This window comes from Cnephaeus nilssonii, assembly GCF_951640355.1.
Source record: "Cnephaeus nilssonii genome assembly, chromosome: 7".
NCBI lineage: Eukaryota > Metazoa > Chordata > Mammalia > Chiroptera > Vespertilionidae > Cnephaeus > Cnephaeus nilssonii.
The window spans coordinates 60,841,840-60,860,010 of record NC_137078.1 but is presented as its reverse complement, the minus strand read 5'-3'; the positions used below and the strand labels follow the sequence as shown (position 1 = coordinate 60,860,010).

General features: G+C 40.6%; 1 protein-coding gene across 5 annotated transcripts in view; it reads left to right on the top strand.

Annotated features, from left to right (window-relative positions):
• Positions 1-18,171, top strand: part of NFIA (nuclear factor I A) — a 366,953-nt gene that overhangs the window by 303,882 nt on the left and 44,900 nt on the right. For 4 of the 5 annotated variants that reach the window (XM_079776639.1, XM_079776636.1, XM_079776640.1 and 1 more), the window contains 2 exons: positions 5,187-5,365; positions 8,263-8,428. In XM_079776639.1, coding sequence (XP_079632765.1) covers positions 5,187-5,365; positions 8,263-8,428 — 345 coding nt within the window. The remainder of the gene's footprint in view (positions 1-5,186; positions 5,366-8,262; positions 8,429-18,171) is intronic. The other variant, XM_079776638.1, reaches the window with a different exon arrangement.

The following is an 18,171-nucleotide window of genomic DNA, read 5'->3' as shown; positions in this document are numbered from 1 at the left end:
GCAGGTCTGGCTCATTAAGATAGATTTCTCAGCTTTAGGTAGGCTATAATGGAGTTATATATTGTGATTTTTGAATTTCTGAAGAAGCAAAGTACATAGTAGTTGACAACCCAAACAATTGGAGTTCCATTTGCCCTTATAGAAGGCTTTTTTTTAGGTATTTTTTTTCCTTCCACCTTCTTCTCCTGTTAGAGCTCTGCCCTATTACAATCTTTACTTCTAAATATAAGTAGTCACGAGTTCTCAATGCCACCTTTTGCTCCATGACAATGGTTATTTTTGTCTAAAGAACATCCTCCTGCAGAAAGTAGATGAGTTTTTTTTTTGTAACATTGATAACAGAGAGAAGCAGTGTGGCCACTCACCTGTTCTCTTCATTAATGGTGAGACTAAAGTTTTGCAGTTGCCAAGATGTAGGATTGGTCATTCCTTTCTGGGGGGTAAGAAGGCCTTGTGTAACACTGCCATAAGAGCACACTGCACCTGAAGGGGGATTAGATTTTATTGTTTGTGCCACTCTCTGGACAGCTTTTCTCTGGAGCTGCCCATAGCTCAGAGACTAGGATTTAAGGGCTGGTACCAGGAAGCAAATGCTAACATGAGAAGAATCTGAGTCTCTGTCCAATATGTGAGAATCTGCAACATTTCACAGACAAGAAGTAAAACAATTAAGACAATGCCAGGGTTAAATAGAAGAACATATTTCAACCTGTGAAATTTCGGTTTGAGGAAAAATATGGGAGGGTTATTATAATTCTTGGAGGTTGAGTTTGAGCAGAACTGCTGAAAATGGTAAGGAAGGATTGCTTTTTATCTCTTTTTCTTCCCTAAAACATAGAATGAAATACAAGGTTCCAAACCCATCTGGCCACGCCTCCCTGACATCATCTTCTTTGAGCTAGAATGTGTCTAAAGGCACCTATAACCTCCATATAGTGGATTCTCACACTAAGAATCACTTGTTGGATCATAGAATTTTCTCAGCATAAAATATAGTAATGACCTTGACCTTCTCCTTCCCCAGTTCTAATTTAAAAGAGGAAGCATTTTTAAGTTAAATATATACATATATGTGTGTGTGTGTGTGTTTGTGTGTGTGTGTGTGTGTGTGTGTGTGTATTATATTTCATTTTAAAATTATCTCTTCAAAAGTAAAACCCAGAGAGAATTTTAAAGAATTGGAGGGTAGGAGTGTGCAAACATGTAAATTAACCTGCCTGATCTGCTTTCTTTTTATACTAAATATCCAGTCATATGAACGTTTTGTAGTAAATAACTGAGCCCTAACCCTTTGGGAAATTCTGGTTCTCTGATTTTTAATTGTGGTAACTTTGTACAGAATATGTAGGCAACACCATTCCAGCCAAGAAACCTGATCTCATTTTCTTCCTTCCCGTCTTATTTGTATTCTCTGTGAAAAGCCCAAGCAGTTGCTTTAAGTAAGTCTGGCCTGTGGTTAAAGTTTAAACCAGGAGTGAGATCCATCCGGAGGGGAGTGTTTCTGACACTCTGCTGCTCCTGGCCTAGGGGACTGAGAGTATTAGACCCCAGAAGCAGCCAATTCTGTCGTGCCTTTTAATACACAGAATTGTATTAACATCAACATGGATACAGATGGATGCACTGCAATAAACTGTAACCACTTGAGAAAAGCCTTTATTGACTTTCAAGTAAATAATGCACATTTTAAAGGCTCTAAATATGCATTTACATAATGTGCTATAATTTTTTATTGTGTCAACTGCTCACACACACACATCCATAAGAGATGTTTTTCTCCATCAAAATTTTGGACTCACACCATTCTTTGTGCATTGCATTAGCACCATGCCAGATTCCTAGTGCTAGCTTCTCTTTTATAGGGCCTGATCTGACAATCTCAAAATACATTTAATGAATTTTACTAATTGACTGATTGGTTGATCCATTCATTTAACCCCATTGACACTTTCTAAAAATAATTTTAGACTATTTAGACAAAAACTTAGGGACACTAAATATATCTAACTCAATATTAAAGAGAGAAAACCAGAAATGGGAAAGAAGAAAAACCAAATTGACGCCATGTTGAAATGTTAAGTCTGCACTTTAGAGCAATGCAAAAACCTTATGGCTCTCATTGTTCAGAAGAGGAGCAGGTTATCCAGAGAAATAGCATATATTCATCACATTTAACAGATCTTTGCAATGTCTGCAACACAACTATTTTCTGTTTGAAGAAATTAAAGGTCAGGGTCTTGAATGATTTATGTCCAGTCCTACAGTGAACTGTGGCTGAGCCCGAAATTCTGAGACATGAGAAAGTAGGGGTTGTGAAGGATGACCCTTTGAAATGCATACTCAGCAATTGTCTAATTTGAAACTACAGGCTAAGTGATTTCCTTGTATTAATTAGGAATTAATTGATCCTTATAAGTCAGTCATTGTAGAATTAACTCCATTTAGTACCATGTATTCTCAGGTTTGGGTTCAAATAAATTCTATGCCACAAGGAAAAGGTGAATAAGTTGTTTTATGTAAAATATAACCAAGAAACTAAGGTCTAAATTTAAGTTGATCATGGTTTTCTTTTACATATTTAACAACAACAAAAAGAAGGTGAGGAGGTTTATTAACAGATAAGGGAGGAATTACAAGATCCTGTCGAATTGTTTCCTCTATCAAGTTCCTTTAACGTTGATCTGTCCAGTCTTTGCTCCAGTGAATTTTTTTTTGCTGGGCATCATTCTCTGTTGGCCACCACGATTTCATGATCTAACAATCATTCATCACTTTTTATTGAGCACCTGAAGCAGTGCCACTTTATCATTAAGGTCTGCCTCCCAGGGGCTCTTGACAATGGAGTAGCCACTGTTGTCATTGACATGCTACAGAAGTTGAGTATATCATTTTGTTATGCTCAGTACATTCCCAGCCTCCTTGGGGAAATGCCACATTCTATCCCCAACTAAAAACTATTCAGTCAAATGTAGGGCACTGGGTCAAAGTTTCTTACTACCAGCAAGAACGAACATACCATATCAGATGGGGGAAAAAATTCTTTTGGTTCTTTAAATCCAGTAGCACAATTGGCAGACTAAAAGATAACCAGAACAAATTAACTTTTTAGCTTGTGGGTTTTAATTCAGAGACCATATGGCTCCCAACATTTATCATACATTGTGTAAAGTCCTACGTTTGATCAGTTTGTCTATAAGCTCCCTGGATTTTTGGCAGGTGAAAAAAACACACCAAAGTTTTAAGTCCATATTTATTTGCATGGTGATTTTATTCACTTCTGTACCACTCATGTATTCAAACATTCATGGTACCTTCAACAGATATTTGAGTGCCAGACATTTTCTGGGGATATGACAGTGAATCATTAAATGGGTGGAAAAACTATTTACTAAATGAAGAAGACTGGGAGAAGAGCAAGTCTGGTTTGAATAGGTTATGTTCAAGATGCCCTCAATGATTGAAGACAAAAATTTGTGTTGACTCAATGTTGTATCCCAAGTCCAAAGTAGGAGCCTGTGAATACTCATTGGCTAGATTAAAGGTTGCGTGAATAGCCGAAACTGGTTTGGCTCAGTGGATAGAGCGTCGGCCTGCGGACTGAAAGGTCCCAGGTTCGATTCCGGTCAAGGGCATGTACCTTGGTTGCGGGCACATCCCCAGTAGGGGGTGTGCAGGAGGCAGCTGATCGATGTTTCTCTCTCATCGATGTTTCTAACTCTCTCTTCCTCTCTGTAAAAAATCAATAAAATATATTTAAAAAAAAAAAAGGTTGCGTGAATGAAAGGGTCCCATCAAGTCATCTACAAGATATGGACTGGACTGTTGTTACTACTCCAAACCCTCTTTCAACTCTTTAAAAACTACATATGTCATTCTGAATCTCAAAACCCTAGCCATCTCAATTATTATTCAGAAAATGCGCCAGTCCTAAAGATATCCCAGTTAGGAGCAAAGAACCCACATCCAGGGGTTCTTAGGGATGCATCCTTTCTTATAGTCCTGGGCTGTGCCAATATAGAGTGGTGGAAAGCATGGCCTATCTTGCTTAGGTTTCACTTTAGTTTTATGAGTTCTTCTCAGTATTAGGAAAATTTTATTCTCCAAAAATTTGGGTATTCCTTTGTTTTCTCTTTGCAGGGGCTCCTTGAATTTAAATAAAAATAAGAAAAGATAAATACTCTTATCTGCTTTTACTTGGGATCTGTTTCTTGGCCCTCATTGAGAAATGTGAGCTGCTATCCTGGCATTACTTGCTTTGAGTATCTTCGGCCCTCACCATGGGCTGCTCTTATCCTGCAGCAGGTTTTATTGATCACCCCTTTCAACTGAAGGGCAGAAGTGCTCTCAGAAAAATTATTCAGCACCTCACATATGTTTTTTAATCTAATGCAAGCTTCTTTCTGTACCAGTGAGATTTAGCAGGGTTCGAATATAAGGGATAATAGTTTTCTGAGTCTTTTATCAGTTCTTATGAGCAGAGGGCCAACAGTTTAGCAGGGGTCACTGGCTACTCAGCCTGTGGGTCCCCCTGCTCTAACATTATGCATTTTCAAGTTTGGCTTTAGATAGAAAAAAGAAAAGAAAAGAGAAAAGAAAGGAAAGGAAAGGAAAGATGACATAAACCTTCCATGTAAAGTGAGGCAACCAAATTGCACAGGTTCATTAAGTGATCATTTACTACATACTTCAAAAAAATTTCATCCTGAATTGGTCCCTAGAAATTTCCTTGAAAGGGGTATAAGAGCTTTAACAATGAAATATTGTCTATGGATAGCTCAGCATGAAAGGGGATCCATATGTGCACACTAGAATTTGTCATATGTAATGTCAGTTAAATCAGGTCTAATCTACCAAATACATTTTTTATTGCTTGCTTCATTAAAAGAGCTCTTAAGGTAATGAATAATCTTCAGCTTCACCAAGGATTATTAATGCCTTTATAACTCATGTCCACTGAAAATAGAAAGACAGCTTGAAACTCTACCCTAATCTAATCTCCATGTTTGTCTTAGAGCCTTAAGGAAGAAAGTCTGTCAGACCTATCCAGTGTTAAACTGTCACGTGAGCTATGCCATGAATTGGGTCAGGAGAAGAATTTTTTTTAAAAAACAAGTTGAATCAGGTTTAAAAGCTGTGTCAAAGCATATCTTTTCTCATCTTAACTGTGACATTTTCTTTCCCTCCAGCAAGTCCACATGCAACACCATCGACTCTTCATTTTCCGACATCACCCATTATCCAGCAGCCTGGGCCTTACTTCTCACACCCAGCCATCCGCTATCACCCTCAGGAGACGCTGAAAGAGTTTGTCCAACTTGTCTGCCCTGATGCTGGTCAGCAGGCTGGACAGGTGGGGTTCCTCAATGTAAGGAAACCTCTTTTTTTTCCTAAATTCTTTAGAAATATTAACCAAATGTAAAAATAACAAGGGGAGACCTTATGACCACGTGACATTGTGCTCTAATGTTGTGCTGACTGACTGCAGACAAATGTCATATTTATTCTAGATTGTGGGAAAGTTAACTTACCCTAAGAGTGATTGGCCAGGGTTTAAAAACAGTGTTTGTGTTAAGTTCGCAACTGTCAAGTTTACAGATATAAATCATCTCGAGGGTGAACTCTGTAACCTTCCAAGGTCCGTGGGCTGATAATTCCACCTCATGCATACTAACCCTAGGGCTCATTGAGTTAGCAAAATAGAAAGACCAAATAATTTTAAATAATGGTTTGGGGTGGTAGGGAGAGCTAGGGGGCGAAGGGGACACAGATGTTTCAGATCAACTACGTTGATATTTTTTAAAAATACAGTCTTCTAACACTTTAGATCAAGTTGACCAGTACTTGAACTCAAGATGCTAGAAGTACAGTTTATTATGGTTTGTTATTTCTGCAAGTAGTTATCTTTCCCACTTATCTTTGTATAAAGCTAAACAGGATTCAGTAGTTTCAAATGAATGTTTTTATTTTTTTCTCTCAAACCAAACAATCACAGTTTGAAATAGTATTCCAAATGTAAAAGTAATTTTTAAAAATCACGAATTTTATTTCAGCTATGGAACTACATGTTTACAATGGATAGCTGCATCCCAAGGCTGATAATAAGACTAATGACTAGTAAACAATGACCAGCATAAAGCTGAATGTGATTTCCCTTTTCTCCTAGTAACTGCACATGAAGCCACAGATTTGCCCTAATTATTATTGCCTGATTTAAAGTGTTATATCACACTGCCCTACCACTGATTTTCTTCCCTTGCAGAAACACCTGATTCTGCATATCTGAGACAGAATAGGCAGCTTTGACTAATGTCTGGTGATGTGTTAGCAGATACATTTCTGTCTAGACAACAAATCAATATGGTGCCTTTCTTCTTTTTGCTTGTGTATTCATTTGCTTGGCTCATTCTAAAGAGTTCACTTATGGACTTTTAGCCCACTCAGAAATAACACACAGGCAAGTTTGTTGGCAAGAAAGCATAGCATTCTGATCGTCAGACGAGATAGTCTTTGAGGAGCAATTCTAAATATCTAAGTGAATGTCGATGAGGGAGTGAAACTGCCTCTGCAGAATCATTAAGCTTAAAAGCTAGGACAACAGCATCTCCTTCAGCTGAATTTTGATTCGGGTCCGGAGCCTAAATATGAGCTGTTATTGTCAGTTGAAGAGTGTCACTGAAGTCTGGAGTCATAAAGGCCACCTGGGAAACCATGAAAAAGCTGAAGTGATCGCCAATATCAAGCATCTGACCTTTACATTTCTAACTTTTTTTAATAGTCTTGACACCATCCTATATAACTGTCAAATGCCCAGTTTTGCATTTTGATCCACATTTTATAGGCTATGAGGCAGGTCTCTTCATGGGACCATTTGGAAAAACTTGAAAATAAAATGGATTTTATTGCTTTCTTCAGAGGGAAATGTTCTTTTGTTAAAGAGCTGTTATTTGACTGTTCTAACATCAGGCAGCTAAATAAATATGACTCTTCATGGCATACATATGCTTACATCATTTAAATCAAAATTAGAAGTGATTTTTTTTTCATAGCATAATTTTGACAGCTGAATTTTAAAGTTTCTGTGCCTGATGTTATACAATATGTGTAAGAAATATTTTACATTCACTTAACATATTTAATAAATGTTATATAATATCAACTTAGAGGAGTGAAAATAAAATATTTTTATCTCAAATGCACATTTAGGCAACTTTATTATATCTATATAAATAGACAATGGAATAATTCTGCAATCTATAAACACTTATCTACACTAATAAAAGAGAAAGATGCAAATTGACCATACCTTTGCGACGCCCACCAGCCAATCAGGAGTGAGTATGCAAATTAACCCAACAAAAAATGGTGGGCTAATTTGCATATGCAGGCACCTAGCGGCAGGGGGCAGGACGCTTACGTCATCGCCATGGCGATGATGCAGGTGTTCCACACCGCTCCAGCTGCTTCGGGCCTCTGGGCAGCATGGGAAGGCGGAAAGGTGGCTCTGGCCGGAGTGAAGGTGGTGCCTGCAGCCAGGGGAAGGAAGGCCCATTCTTGCACGAATCTTCGTGCATCAGGCCTCTAGTATATTAAATAAATATCCTATATAATAAAAGGCTAATATGCAAATCAACCGAATGACTGGTCACTATGACGCACACTGACCACCAGGGGGCAGACGCTCAATGCAGGAGCTGCCCCTGGTGGTCAGTGCACCAGAAGCCGGGCTCATGGCTGGCAAGCGCGCGGCAGTGGCAGGAGCCTCTCCTGCCTCTGTGGCAATGCTAAGGATGTCCGACTGCAGGCCATCAGTCGAACATCCCCCGAGGGCTCCCGGACTGTGAGAGGGTGCAGGACAGGCTGAGGGACCTCCTCCCCAACCCCGAGTGCACAAATTCTGTGCACCAGGCCTCTAGTTTAATAATCATGAGCATGATGACAAAGATAGGAGTTAATACAGAATTGAAACATTCCAAGCAAAGGTTGGCGGTCATTTTACAGAACCGGATGCAAAGATGGTCAATGTAATTCAAAAAATAAGTTTAGGATGCACTGAGCATGTATACCTAAGACTATGCTTTTGTGGAATGCCTTAAGAACAACCCAGCAACCCATATGCTCTTATGGAAGAATTCAAGTAGCTAGAATACTTAGTAATTTACATAAATGCTGCCTAATGAATCTTTTGTTTTAAGAAGCAGCTAATGGTTCATGTCTGTTTCTTCTTTTTCTTGTGTGTGTTTTGTGTTGTTTCCACCCTTGCAGCCCAATGGGAGTAGCCAAGGCAAAGTGCACAACCCATTCCTTCCCACCCCAATGTTGCCACCACCGCCGCCACCACCAATGGCCAGGCCTGTGCCTCTGCCGGTGCCAGACACAAAGCCTCCAACCACGTCAACAGAAGGAGGTGCAGCCTCCCCCACCTCACCAAGTAAGTATGGCTGAGACAAGGCCGCCGTCACTGATGAGGCTGTGTACACTTGGATCCACACCTAAGCTTAGTCTCTCTCTGCATAGACTCTAGTGATAGTCACAGATCCCCAACCATGGTCATAGCATGAGTTTTCAGAGCCAACACCATATCAACTTGAACACCACTCTAGGGTACTACCAACTACTCCAAATGTGGAAATGATTGGGTGTTTGGGTGGATAAAATGGTATAACTACATTCCCAGGACTGAAATCAAGTTATGAATTATTAAAATTATTAAATTTTGCATATCATTTGAGTGGCTTTGAATGCTACCCTCAGGATCATCAAACAGAATCTACTTGAATGAATCTTTATTAGCAAAAAATTTCCTCATACTTCTGTACAGCCCTGCCTTCCAGTGATTTACAGTCCCAGATAAATGCACTTGATGAGTGTGAAGGTTATACACCTCACATATCAAATGGAAAAAAAGTTTAGACCAAAGTAGCAATGCAAAGATATGTACACTAAATATTCACCAAAAGTAAGAGCCTGGCAGAAGTGATCTGATGAGCTAGTAGTCATGGAATTTGCTTGGCGAGGCTGGGAAGGGGAGGAGATAAAAGGTAGAAGTGGGTGGAAAGAGAAAAGAACACTTCGTTCTTCTCTGAATCATCTGGGAACGTGAGGTCAGACAATATAGGATTTCAAAACCTTTTTGGATTGTATGAATTGTTACTTGAAGAATTAGAGGGAGAACAGTACTGATATTTTATAGATCACAAGAGGATAGACCACACAAAGTTGATTTTTATTAGTACCTGGAACAATGACAAAAAATAATGATGGCTGGAGGCATAGTTTCAGATGATGGATGGACTGTCTAATCTTGACAAAGGGTGTGATGAGCACCTTCCCTAAAGCTTTACAGAGGGATCGGAGTGTGTAGGAAATGTTAGGAACTGTGACAGTGACCCTAAGAAGAGGAGATCTTTAAAGGTGGTGAGACTAGACACAAGGAATCTACTGAGGAAACTATTAGAATATATCAGGAAAGAGGTGTTAAGATCAAGAACTTGAGCAGCAGTTATAGAAGCTGAATGGAGGAGAGCTTGAGGGGGATGTTTAGTAGACATGAGCTTTGGGATTGGGCTACCACTTAGATGAGTATAGTGAATGATGAGTCAGGCTTCTCATCTTCCTTACATTTCAGTGTTGGTATTGGGTGCAGGTGGGAAACAGCCAAAGAGGAGAAATGATCTTCTGTTGATACTGTGTTCATTAGATTTAATTCTGGGGACACTGAATCAAAATGTCTAGAGTCCCTCATGGACATGTTTGAGAGTAAGCTTTGGGTTATCTAGTACTTATTCAATTTGATAATACATGCAGAAGTGAATGGCATTGAGCATGGATTCTGGTTTTACAGAAAAAAATGTTGAGGGTCCAGGGATAATTTTGGGGAGACTTACTTCTCTTAGTAAAAAGTGTTCAACACTTTCTGCAAAGAAGAAAGCCCTGAGTGTCCAATGACATAGGAAGCAGACTAGGCTTGGTTTAGGTCTACAGATCTTGGAAGCTCAGCTTAGAAAGAAGCTTCTGAGAAGCAGAGGCTCATAGGTGTGTCCTGCTGATTGCATATTAATGTAAAATTTTTAAACAAGTCAGAGAAATAACCACCCCGAACTATTAAAATCTAGTCGCTGGGGATATTGGCTTACAGATTGTCAGCCACATGCCTCTGTATCCCACTTTTCTGCTCCACTTTTCCCTGTCTATACAGGACAATGACACAGTCTTTTAAAAGCCTTATAGTAATATTCTACCTATTCTATATAAACATATCCTCACTTCTACTCTAAATTCAATGTGTCATGCATTCGTTGTGTATTATCTAGTAATGGGGCTGGGACTTTTCTGAGTCACTGCAGAAGAGCAGAAATACCATGTGCAGCTATTGAAGTCCAAAGGATAGGGGCTTGAATCCCCACCTTTCAAATTATTAATTTCTCCTTGAATCACAGTTTTCTCATCTGTAAAATGTGGTTGACAATACCTACCCAGCAGGATTGTGTGAAATCAGCCATGATAAGCACCACTGCCAAATCAATTGGAGCATTTTATTATCCGTGGAAGGCTCCAGGCTGGGTAATGGTGAAATATGTCTTTAGAATGTGTAGAAGCTACTCAGCACTGAAATCAGGTCCATGCCTTTTGGGTCCACTGTTCTGAACTGTCTCCAATTAAAAATCTCAACACCTACTGGTCCACATTGAGAAGGGGTTTAAGGGCCCCCACAAAATGTCCTCTTCTATACCCTGATTTCTGAGCCAATCCTATATAATAAAAGAGTGATATGCAAATTAACCGTCACTCCACGACAAAAATGGTGGCGCCCATAGCCACAAGATGGCGGTGCTGAGTCCTCTAAGCCCCGCCAGAGTCCCCCAGTTCCAGGGAGGGCTGCCACTGAAAGCTGGCAGCATAAGCAGCCTGGCAGAATGCTGCCCAGAGGCCCTCCTGACCCTTTATAAAAAACAAAAACAAATTCACTCACCATGGAGTGATCCCACACACACACCTGCAGCCTGGGGTCTCAGCCTGGGAGGGGCGAACATCCCCAGGGAGTGATCCCCACCCAGCCCCAGCCTGGGGTCTCAGCCTGGGAGGGGTGCGCAGCCCCAGGGAGCAATCCCCTCCCAGTGGCAGCCTGGGGTCTCAACCACTGAGTCACACCAGCCAGGCAGATATGGAGGAATCTTAAATGTTTCTCTTTTTCTTTTAATACATTTTATTGATTTTTTACAGAGAGGAAGGGAATGGGATAGAGAGTTAGAAACATCTATGAGAGAGAAACATCGATCAGCTGCCTCCTGCACACTCCCCACTGGGTATGTGCCCCCAACCAAGGTACATGGCCTTGACCGGAATCAAACCTGGGACCCTTGAGTCTGCAGGCCATCATTCCATCCACTGAGCCAAACCAGTTAGGGCTGTCCAATATGTTAAAGAAAAAACCCTATTTAATAAAGAGGGAATATGCAGGGGAGGGCATTTGGGGGTGACCGGGCTGTCAGAGGAGGGCAGTTGGGAACGTTCGGGCCGGCAGGGGAGCAGTTAGGCATCAATCAGGCTGGCAGGGGAGTGGTTAGGGGGTGATCAGGCTGGCAGGCAGAAGCGGTTAGGGGCAATCAAGCAGGCAGGCGAGCAGTTGGGAGCCAGCAGTCCCGGTTTGTGAAAAGGATGTCCGACTGCCTGTTCAGGCCCGATCCCACAGTAATCGGACATCCCCCAAGGGGTCCCAGATTGGAGAGGGTGCAGGTTGGGCTGAGGGACACTCTCCCCCCACACCCCACACCCCAGTGCACGAATTTCGTGCACCAGGCCTCTAGTTGATAAATAAAATGCAAGAAAAAAATGAGATGGAAGACCAGGTTATAACTTCTAGTATTAGAGAATATAGTTTATAACTCTGGGCAAATGTGCTTCCGAATTACACAGACAAATCTACCTATCACTGGAAGTGCTATACCATTGTAGGCCTTGCTACATAGGATCTACCCTCCATGTAGAGATGAAGGCTATGTGCTTCCTGCCAGCACCTGTCTTCCTATATGAGAGAGGCGAGGAAGAGGGTGGGACAGTCCATTTTCTACTTCCAATCTGTACAATGAGTGAGGGAGTGAAGAGGGACTATGGTGTATGCAAGGGAAGAAATAATAGGCATTAAATAGCCCCCACCTCCTCCTTTAACATTCATCTTTGATGTCTACCTTCCTTCATTCAGCCTTCATATAGTGAACACTTGTCATGAGCCAATAACTGAGTTTAACTGCTGGGATAAATTAATCCCACTCTAAAGAAATATGGGATTTATAGAGGGAAACTGCTGGTAAACGGATGGTTTTCATGGGCAACATGGGGCAAAGGCACGCATGGATGCTACAGGAGGACTTAGGGGAAGGAGTTTGGTCCAGGTGCAGGGCCTCAGGTAAAGGTTTTTGTGGAGGGGGTGACTACTAAGTCATTTAGTAGGGATAACATTCTGGTGTTTTACGTCTGAGAGAGAAGACAGAACTTTTCTTCAGAAACCAGTTGTGAAATACCACATGATCTCACTCATTTATGTATAATAAAGAACATTATAAACTGATGAACAAAAATATAGATACAGAGACAGTAAAGCATCAAACAGACTGTCAAATTATAGAGGGAAGGTTAGGGAGAGGTGGGGGAGATAAGAGATCAACCGAAGGACTTGTATGCATGCATATAAGCATAACCAATGGACACAAAACTCTGGGGGGTGAGGGCATGTATGGGTGTGGGGTGGGGGGGACAATGGTAAGATATGTACACATATAATACCTTAATAAAAAAAAAGTGGGAAAAAAAAGAAACCAGTTTGTGGATCGGGGATGTGTCTAAAATTGGATTACCACTGGATAAAAATTTAGGGCAAAAATATAGTTTCATCAATTATGTGCCTTCTTAGAAATTAAAACCACAGGATGGTTGGATCCTGTTTATCTTTATCAGTTTATTAGAGCTCAGCTTTAGCCAGAAGAAACATCATGACAGGGTATTAACTACAGATGTTCAACACCCAACAGTATGTCTAAATTTGATTTTCAAGTAAAAAGAGCTTAAAGGTAAAAGTAGGAAATCATGCCCAGGGTCTCCCATATTACCAACTTTTCTGGACTTCGACTCCCTTACCTGTTAATGGGAATAACACTATAACTGCTCTAGCCACTCTCCCAGGCTGAGTGTCAGGACGAACTGGGGTGACAGATGTGCTGTGCTGTAGACAGTTAAAAGTCCAAGGCATCATTGCAATATCCTCTTTTAATGAAATACAAATGGATGTCAGCCTAAAGCAGAGTATGTATTTTTAAACTAATCAGTTGCCTCTGGCACCAGTACTCAACTTTGCAACTGTGGCCAGAAAGACAGGATAAGGCAGATTTGGGGGAAAATCTGCCTATGAAATAAATACATTATAATGGGAAATCCTTACTTGTGCCCTAAAAAAAAAGAGGAGTAAGGGTGCCGGTAACAGTTCTGCTCTCTCTCAAGGACAGCTATTGTACTGTTGATTTGTTTGGAGGAAGATTGATATACTATGCCAGACCTCTTTAGGATACCATGACAAATAGAAGGGATAACCTGTAGAGTAATTCCCAACGGTTGTGTTTTAATCCTGCTGACTAACTACCTTTGTGGGTTTTGATACCCAGTAGAGGATGTCAGTTCTTTCATTCATTTAGTAAATGGTTATTGACCATCAACTACATGCCAAGCAGTGTTCTAGGTGCTATGATTCAGCAGGAAATGAAAGAGATAAAAATCCCTGATTGTATGGAGCTTTTTATTTTAGAGAGGGAGGACAGGAAACAAAATAGTAAATAAAATAGGAATGATGTAAGATGGTGATATGTAAGTGCTACATAGGAAAATAAAGCAGAAGGTAGGAGTAGTGGGGGTGGGATACAGATATAAGCAGGGTAGTAGGAGAAAGCCTCTCTGAGCAGGGAAATTTGAATGGACCTCAGATTTGAACAGGAATGAGAGGGTGAGCCATGGAACTCTAGGGAGAGTTTTCCAAGCAGAAGGAACAGCCAGTGCAGCCTGGGACAGCCCAGAGGCCAGAGTGGTGAGAACAAAGTGAGGGAGTGGGTGAAAGAGTAGGAGGAGGAGAGGTCAGAGAGCTCAAGTGGATGAGTTTGGGAGCTCGGAGGACAAATAATGTAAGTTCTTATAGGCCATTGTAAGGACTTTGGCAATTGCTGGGAGTGAGACGGGGAACAGCAGAGTGAGACTACCTAGGTTTTAATAGAAACACTTTGAAGGCTTTGTTGGAAATTGATTGCGGGGGGGGGCGGGGGGTGTAAGAATTAAAGCAGGAGGACCAGTTAAGAGGCTGTCTGGGTTTTTTTATCAGTAAATATGAGTGTCTTCTACATGACAGCCACTATTCTAGGCACAAGGGATGCAAAGGTGAACAAAACAGACAGCCCCCTTCCATTGTGGAGCTTGCATTCTTGAGGGAGGGGACCAATAATTATAAGTAAATACAATGGAGAAAATGAATACGGGGAGCAGGTGGCACCCTGTTGCAATAATCCTGGCAAGAGTTGCTAATGACCTGCACCAATGTAGGGGCTGCAGGGGTGGTGAGAAATATTTGAAGGGTGAAGCTGATAGAATTTACTGGCACATTAGATATAAGTTGAGAAAAGAAAACCAGAGAAATCAGTAGTAACTCTTGAGGTTTCTGACCTGAGCAACTGGAAAGATGGAGTTGCCATGAACTGAGATGGGAAAATGGCAGGAAGAGCAGTTCTGGGTGAGGGGTGGGGATCAAATTTGGTTTGACCATGTTTGAGATGCCTATTAGGTATCTTCCTGGTGAAATGAATTATATTAACACTAGGGGCCCGGTGCACGAAATTCATGTACTAGGCGGGGGGTGGGGGGTGGTTCCCTCAGCCCAGCCTGCACCCTCTCACAGTCTGGAAGCCTTCAGGGGGATGTCTGACTGATGGCTTAGGCCCGCTCCCTCTGGAGAGCGGAGCTAAGCCAGCAGAAGAACATCTGTAGTGCTGCCGCAGAGGCGGGAGAGGCTCCCACCCCTGCCACTGTGCTCACCAGCCGTGAGCCCAGCTCAGGGCTTCTGGCTGAGCAGTGCTCCCCGCTGTGGGAATGCACTGACCACCAGGGGGCAGCTCCTGCGTTGATCATCTGCCCCCTGGTGGTCAGTGTGCTTCATAGCAACCAGTTGTTCCACCATTCGGTCGATTTACATATTGGCCTTTTATTATATAGGATCCTGCCTGTTGCAGCTCTTTGCAGTTTACTGAGTTTTTCCATATGCATCATCTCATTAATTGGTAAGGGACTCCTTTTCAAACATGTAATACAATGAATGAGGACAACAGCTCAAGAATAGAAGAAATAACTCATTACATTTGGGTCTATTTGTGGTATGATCATTCAAAATTCACTGTTCTTTTTCTTAATTGTATTATAAGATCTAATTTTTATATTGGTTGACACCAACATCACACTATAAAAATGAACTTTTCCAGAAAAGAAATTGAAAATTGGCATCATAGCCTGGAATTACAATGGAAAGAAAAAACACGTTTGAATCATGAAGGAAGATATAGCATTAATATTTTGCTTTTTAAAATTAATTAGGAACACAAAAACTCAATTTAAAAATGCATAAACTTTTTAGTCCATGACTTTTTAGCCATGAACTTTTGATTTTTTTAAATAGAATTTTATTAAAGTAGAAACATGTAATAAGTTTCCTTTATTACTTATTTTTATATCTCTGATGCATGAATATTAACTAAGAATATAACAATAATCTCTGACTGGAATGGAAATTTTCTAGTATAATAATTAACATATGTTCAATGCTTTTTTGGTTGCAAAGCTCTTTTACACATAAACATTCTTTCGTTCGGCTTCCTAAGACTCCTATGAGGTCAGGATTTTATAGACAAGGAAATTGAGATTAGAAAGTGGAGGTTACTTTCCCAAGATTGTGCTTCCTTGTAGCTTGGAAGGGACTCAAACACAGACCTTCCCAGCTCTTTTTACTTCCTCATACTATAACTAAAAGTACAAAGCAATGTGACAAGATTTCTGGTTACCTAGGAGCCAGAATTACCTGCTCATGTCTGAAATTAATAACAGTAAAGTATTGAGCTTTTACTAATAGTCAAGCACTTTAAAAATGTTTTCATATATGTTCTCTTATTTGAAACTTCACAGTAAGTCTATGAAATAAATACTGGTATTTTAGAATGTAAATACCTTAATTGAGAAAGACAAGGAGAGAGAGAAAGATAACTTTCTCAAGATCACTCAGCCAGGTGTAGCCACATCATGATTCACACCCAGCCATGATTCATACCCAGCCACCTTGAACCTGTAATTCATACTCTTGGCCACAGCATCCTATGAGTATGTTTGCTTTAGCCCAAAATTTCCATTTCTTAGCAGTGAAAACTCTATGAGAGAAATACAGAGGAAGATGTTAGTGGACATTTATACTTTAGTATGAATTAGTTTCTGTTGCTAAGAGTAATTCTTATTATCAGGGAAAGGAAGAGAGCAGAAAATTTGGAAGGAGATAAAACAGTAACAATGAAGAGGTGAAAAATAGGAGATGTCAGCGGAGGCAGATTTCCTTTATTCTCCAGGATTGTTGGACTGAAAGTTAGTTCAACCTCTTCAGAGGACAATTTAGTTTTTCATATATATACTAGAGGCCTGGTGCATGAAATTCGTGCACTGGGGGGGGGGGAAGGGGGTGAGAAGGAGATGTCCCTCAGCCCAGCCTGCACCCTCTCCAATCTGGGACCCCTTAGGGGGTGTCCGACTGCCGATCCCTGTGGGATCGGGCCTAAACCGGCAGTCAGACATCCCTCTCACAATCCGGGACTGCTGGCTCCCAACCACTTGCCTGCCTGCCAGCTTGATCACCCCCTAACCACTTCCCTGCCAGCCTGATCGATGCCTAACTGCTCCCCTGCCAGCCCGGTCACCCCTAACTGCCCTCTCCTGCATGCCTGGTTGCCCCCAACTGCCCTCCCCTGCTGGCCTGGTTGCCCCTAACTGCCCTCCCCTGCTGGCCTGATCACCCACAACTGCTCTATCCTGCTGGCCATCTTGTGGTGGCCATCTTGTGACCACATGGGGGTGGCCATCTTGTTCAAGGGCATGATGGTCAGTTTGCATGTTACTTCTTTATTACATAGGATGTAAATTTTGAATGTAAGCCATGCATATAGTGGGACATGTAAGCAAAGACATATCTCAAGTATTCATTGCAACATTGATTTTAATAAAAGATTGGTAATACCTACATATTCACCAATATGATATACATTAGGAATCTTTTAAAAACAAAGAGATGGGTCTATTTGGATTCATGGAATAATCTTTGAATTATATTAAGTCAGTGCTAAGAAGTGTGTATAGAATACTGCTGTAGAGTGGGATATATATATGTGTGTGTGTGTGTGTGTGTATATATATATATATATATATATATATATATATATATATATATACTTTATTGTGTGTCAAAGGACAGAAACTTGTTTATTAAGGGATAGCTCTTTGGTACTTATTCAATGAGGATGAAAGTATTATTGAATTTTATATCAAATATAATGATTGTGTTATTTTTTAAAAATATCTGTCTAATCACTACAGTGACCAAAATTTACACATGTGGTAGCGGGTAGGGGGTGGGTCCATAAAATCCTATAAAAGCCTTGGCAATTTTTTATATACCTAGATTTTAACTACACTAACCTGAACTTTGAGTATGATAGCAAAAATGTGTGCTGTTTCTGGTAAAAAGTCTAGATAGTCTCACAGATAGTCTACAATTTAGTACAAAGTTAGCATTTTCATTCTCAGTAGCCATTATTTGGCCATAAGTTCTGCTTTAGGAACCCATTGAATACAAATGTACTATCTTAAATCACAATTTTTCATAAATACTTTTGCAGAGTATTTTTTCCTGTGCACAATCCAAATTTTTAATGTTTAAATTAGCACAGGATAAAGAAAAATAATTATTGAAAAGCAGGCACTTAGATAGGTATTTTCCTATGCATTACCTGAGTTGCATTTGATTAATATTTTAAATCTGCAAAATTGGAATTGTCATCCCTCTTTTAAAAAAAGAGGAAACTGTGACTAAACCAGGATTCAGACTCAGGTCTGTTG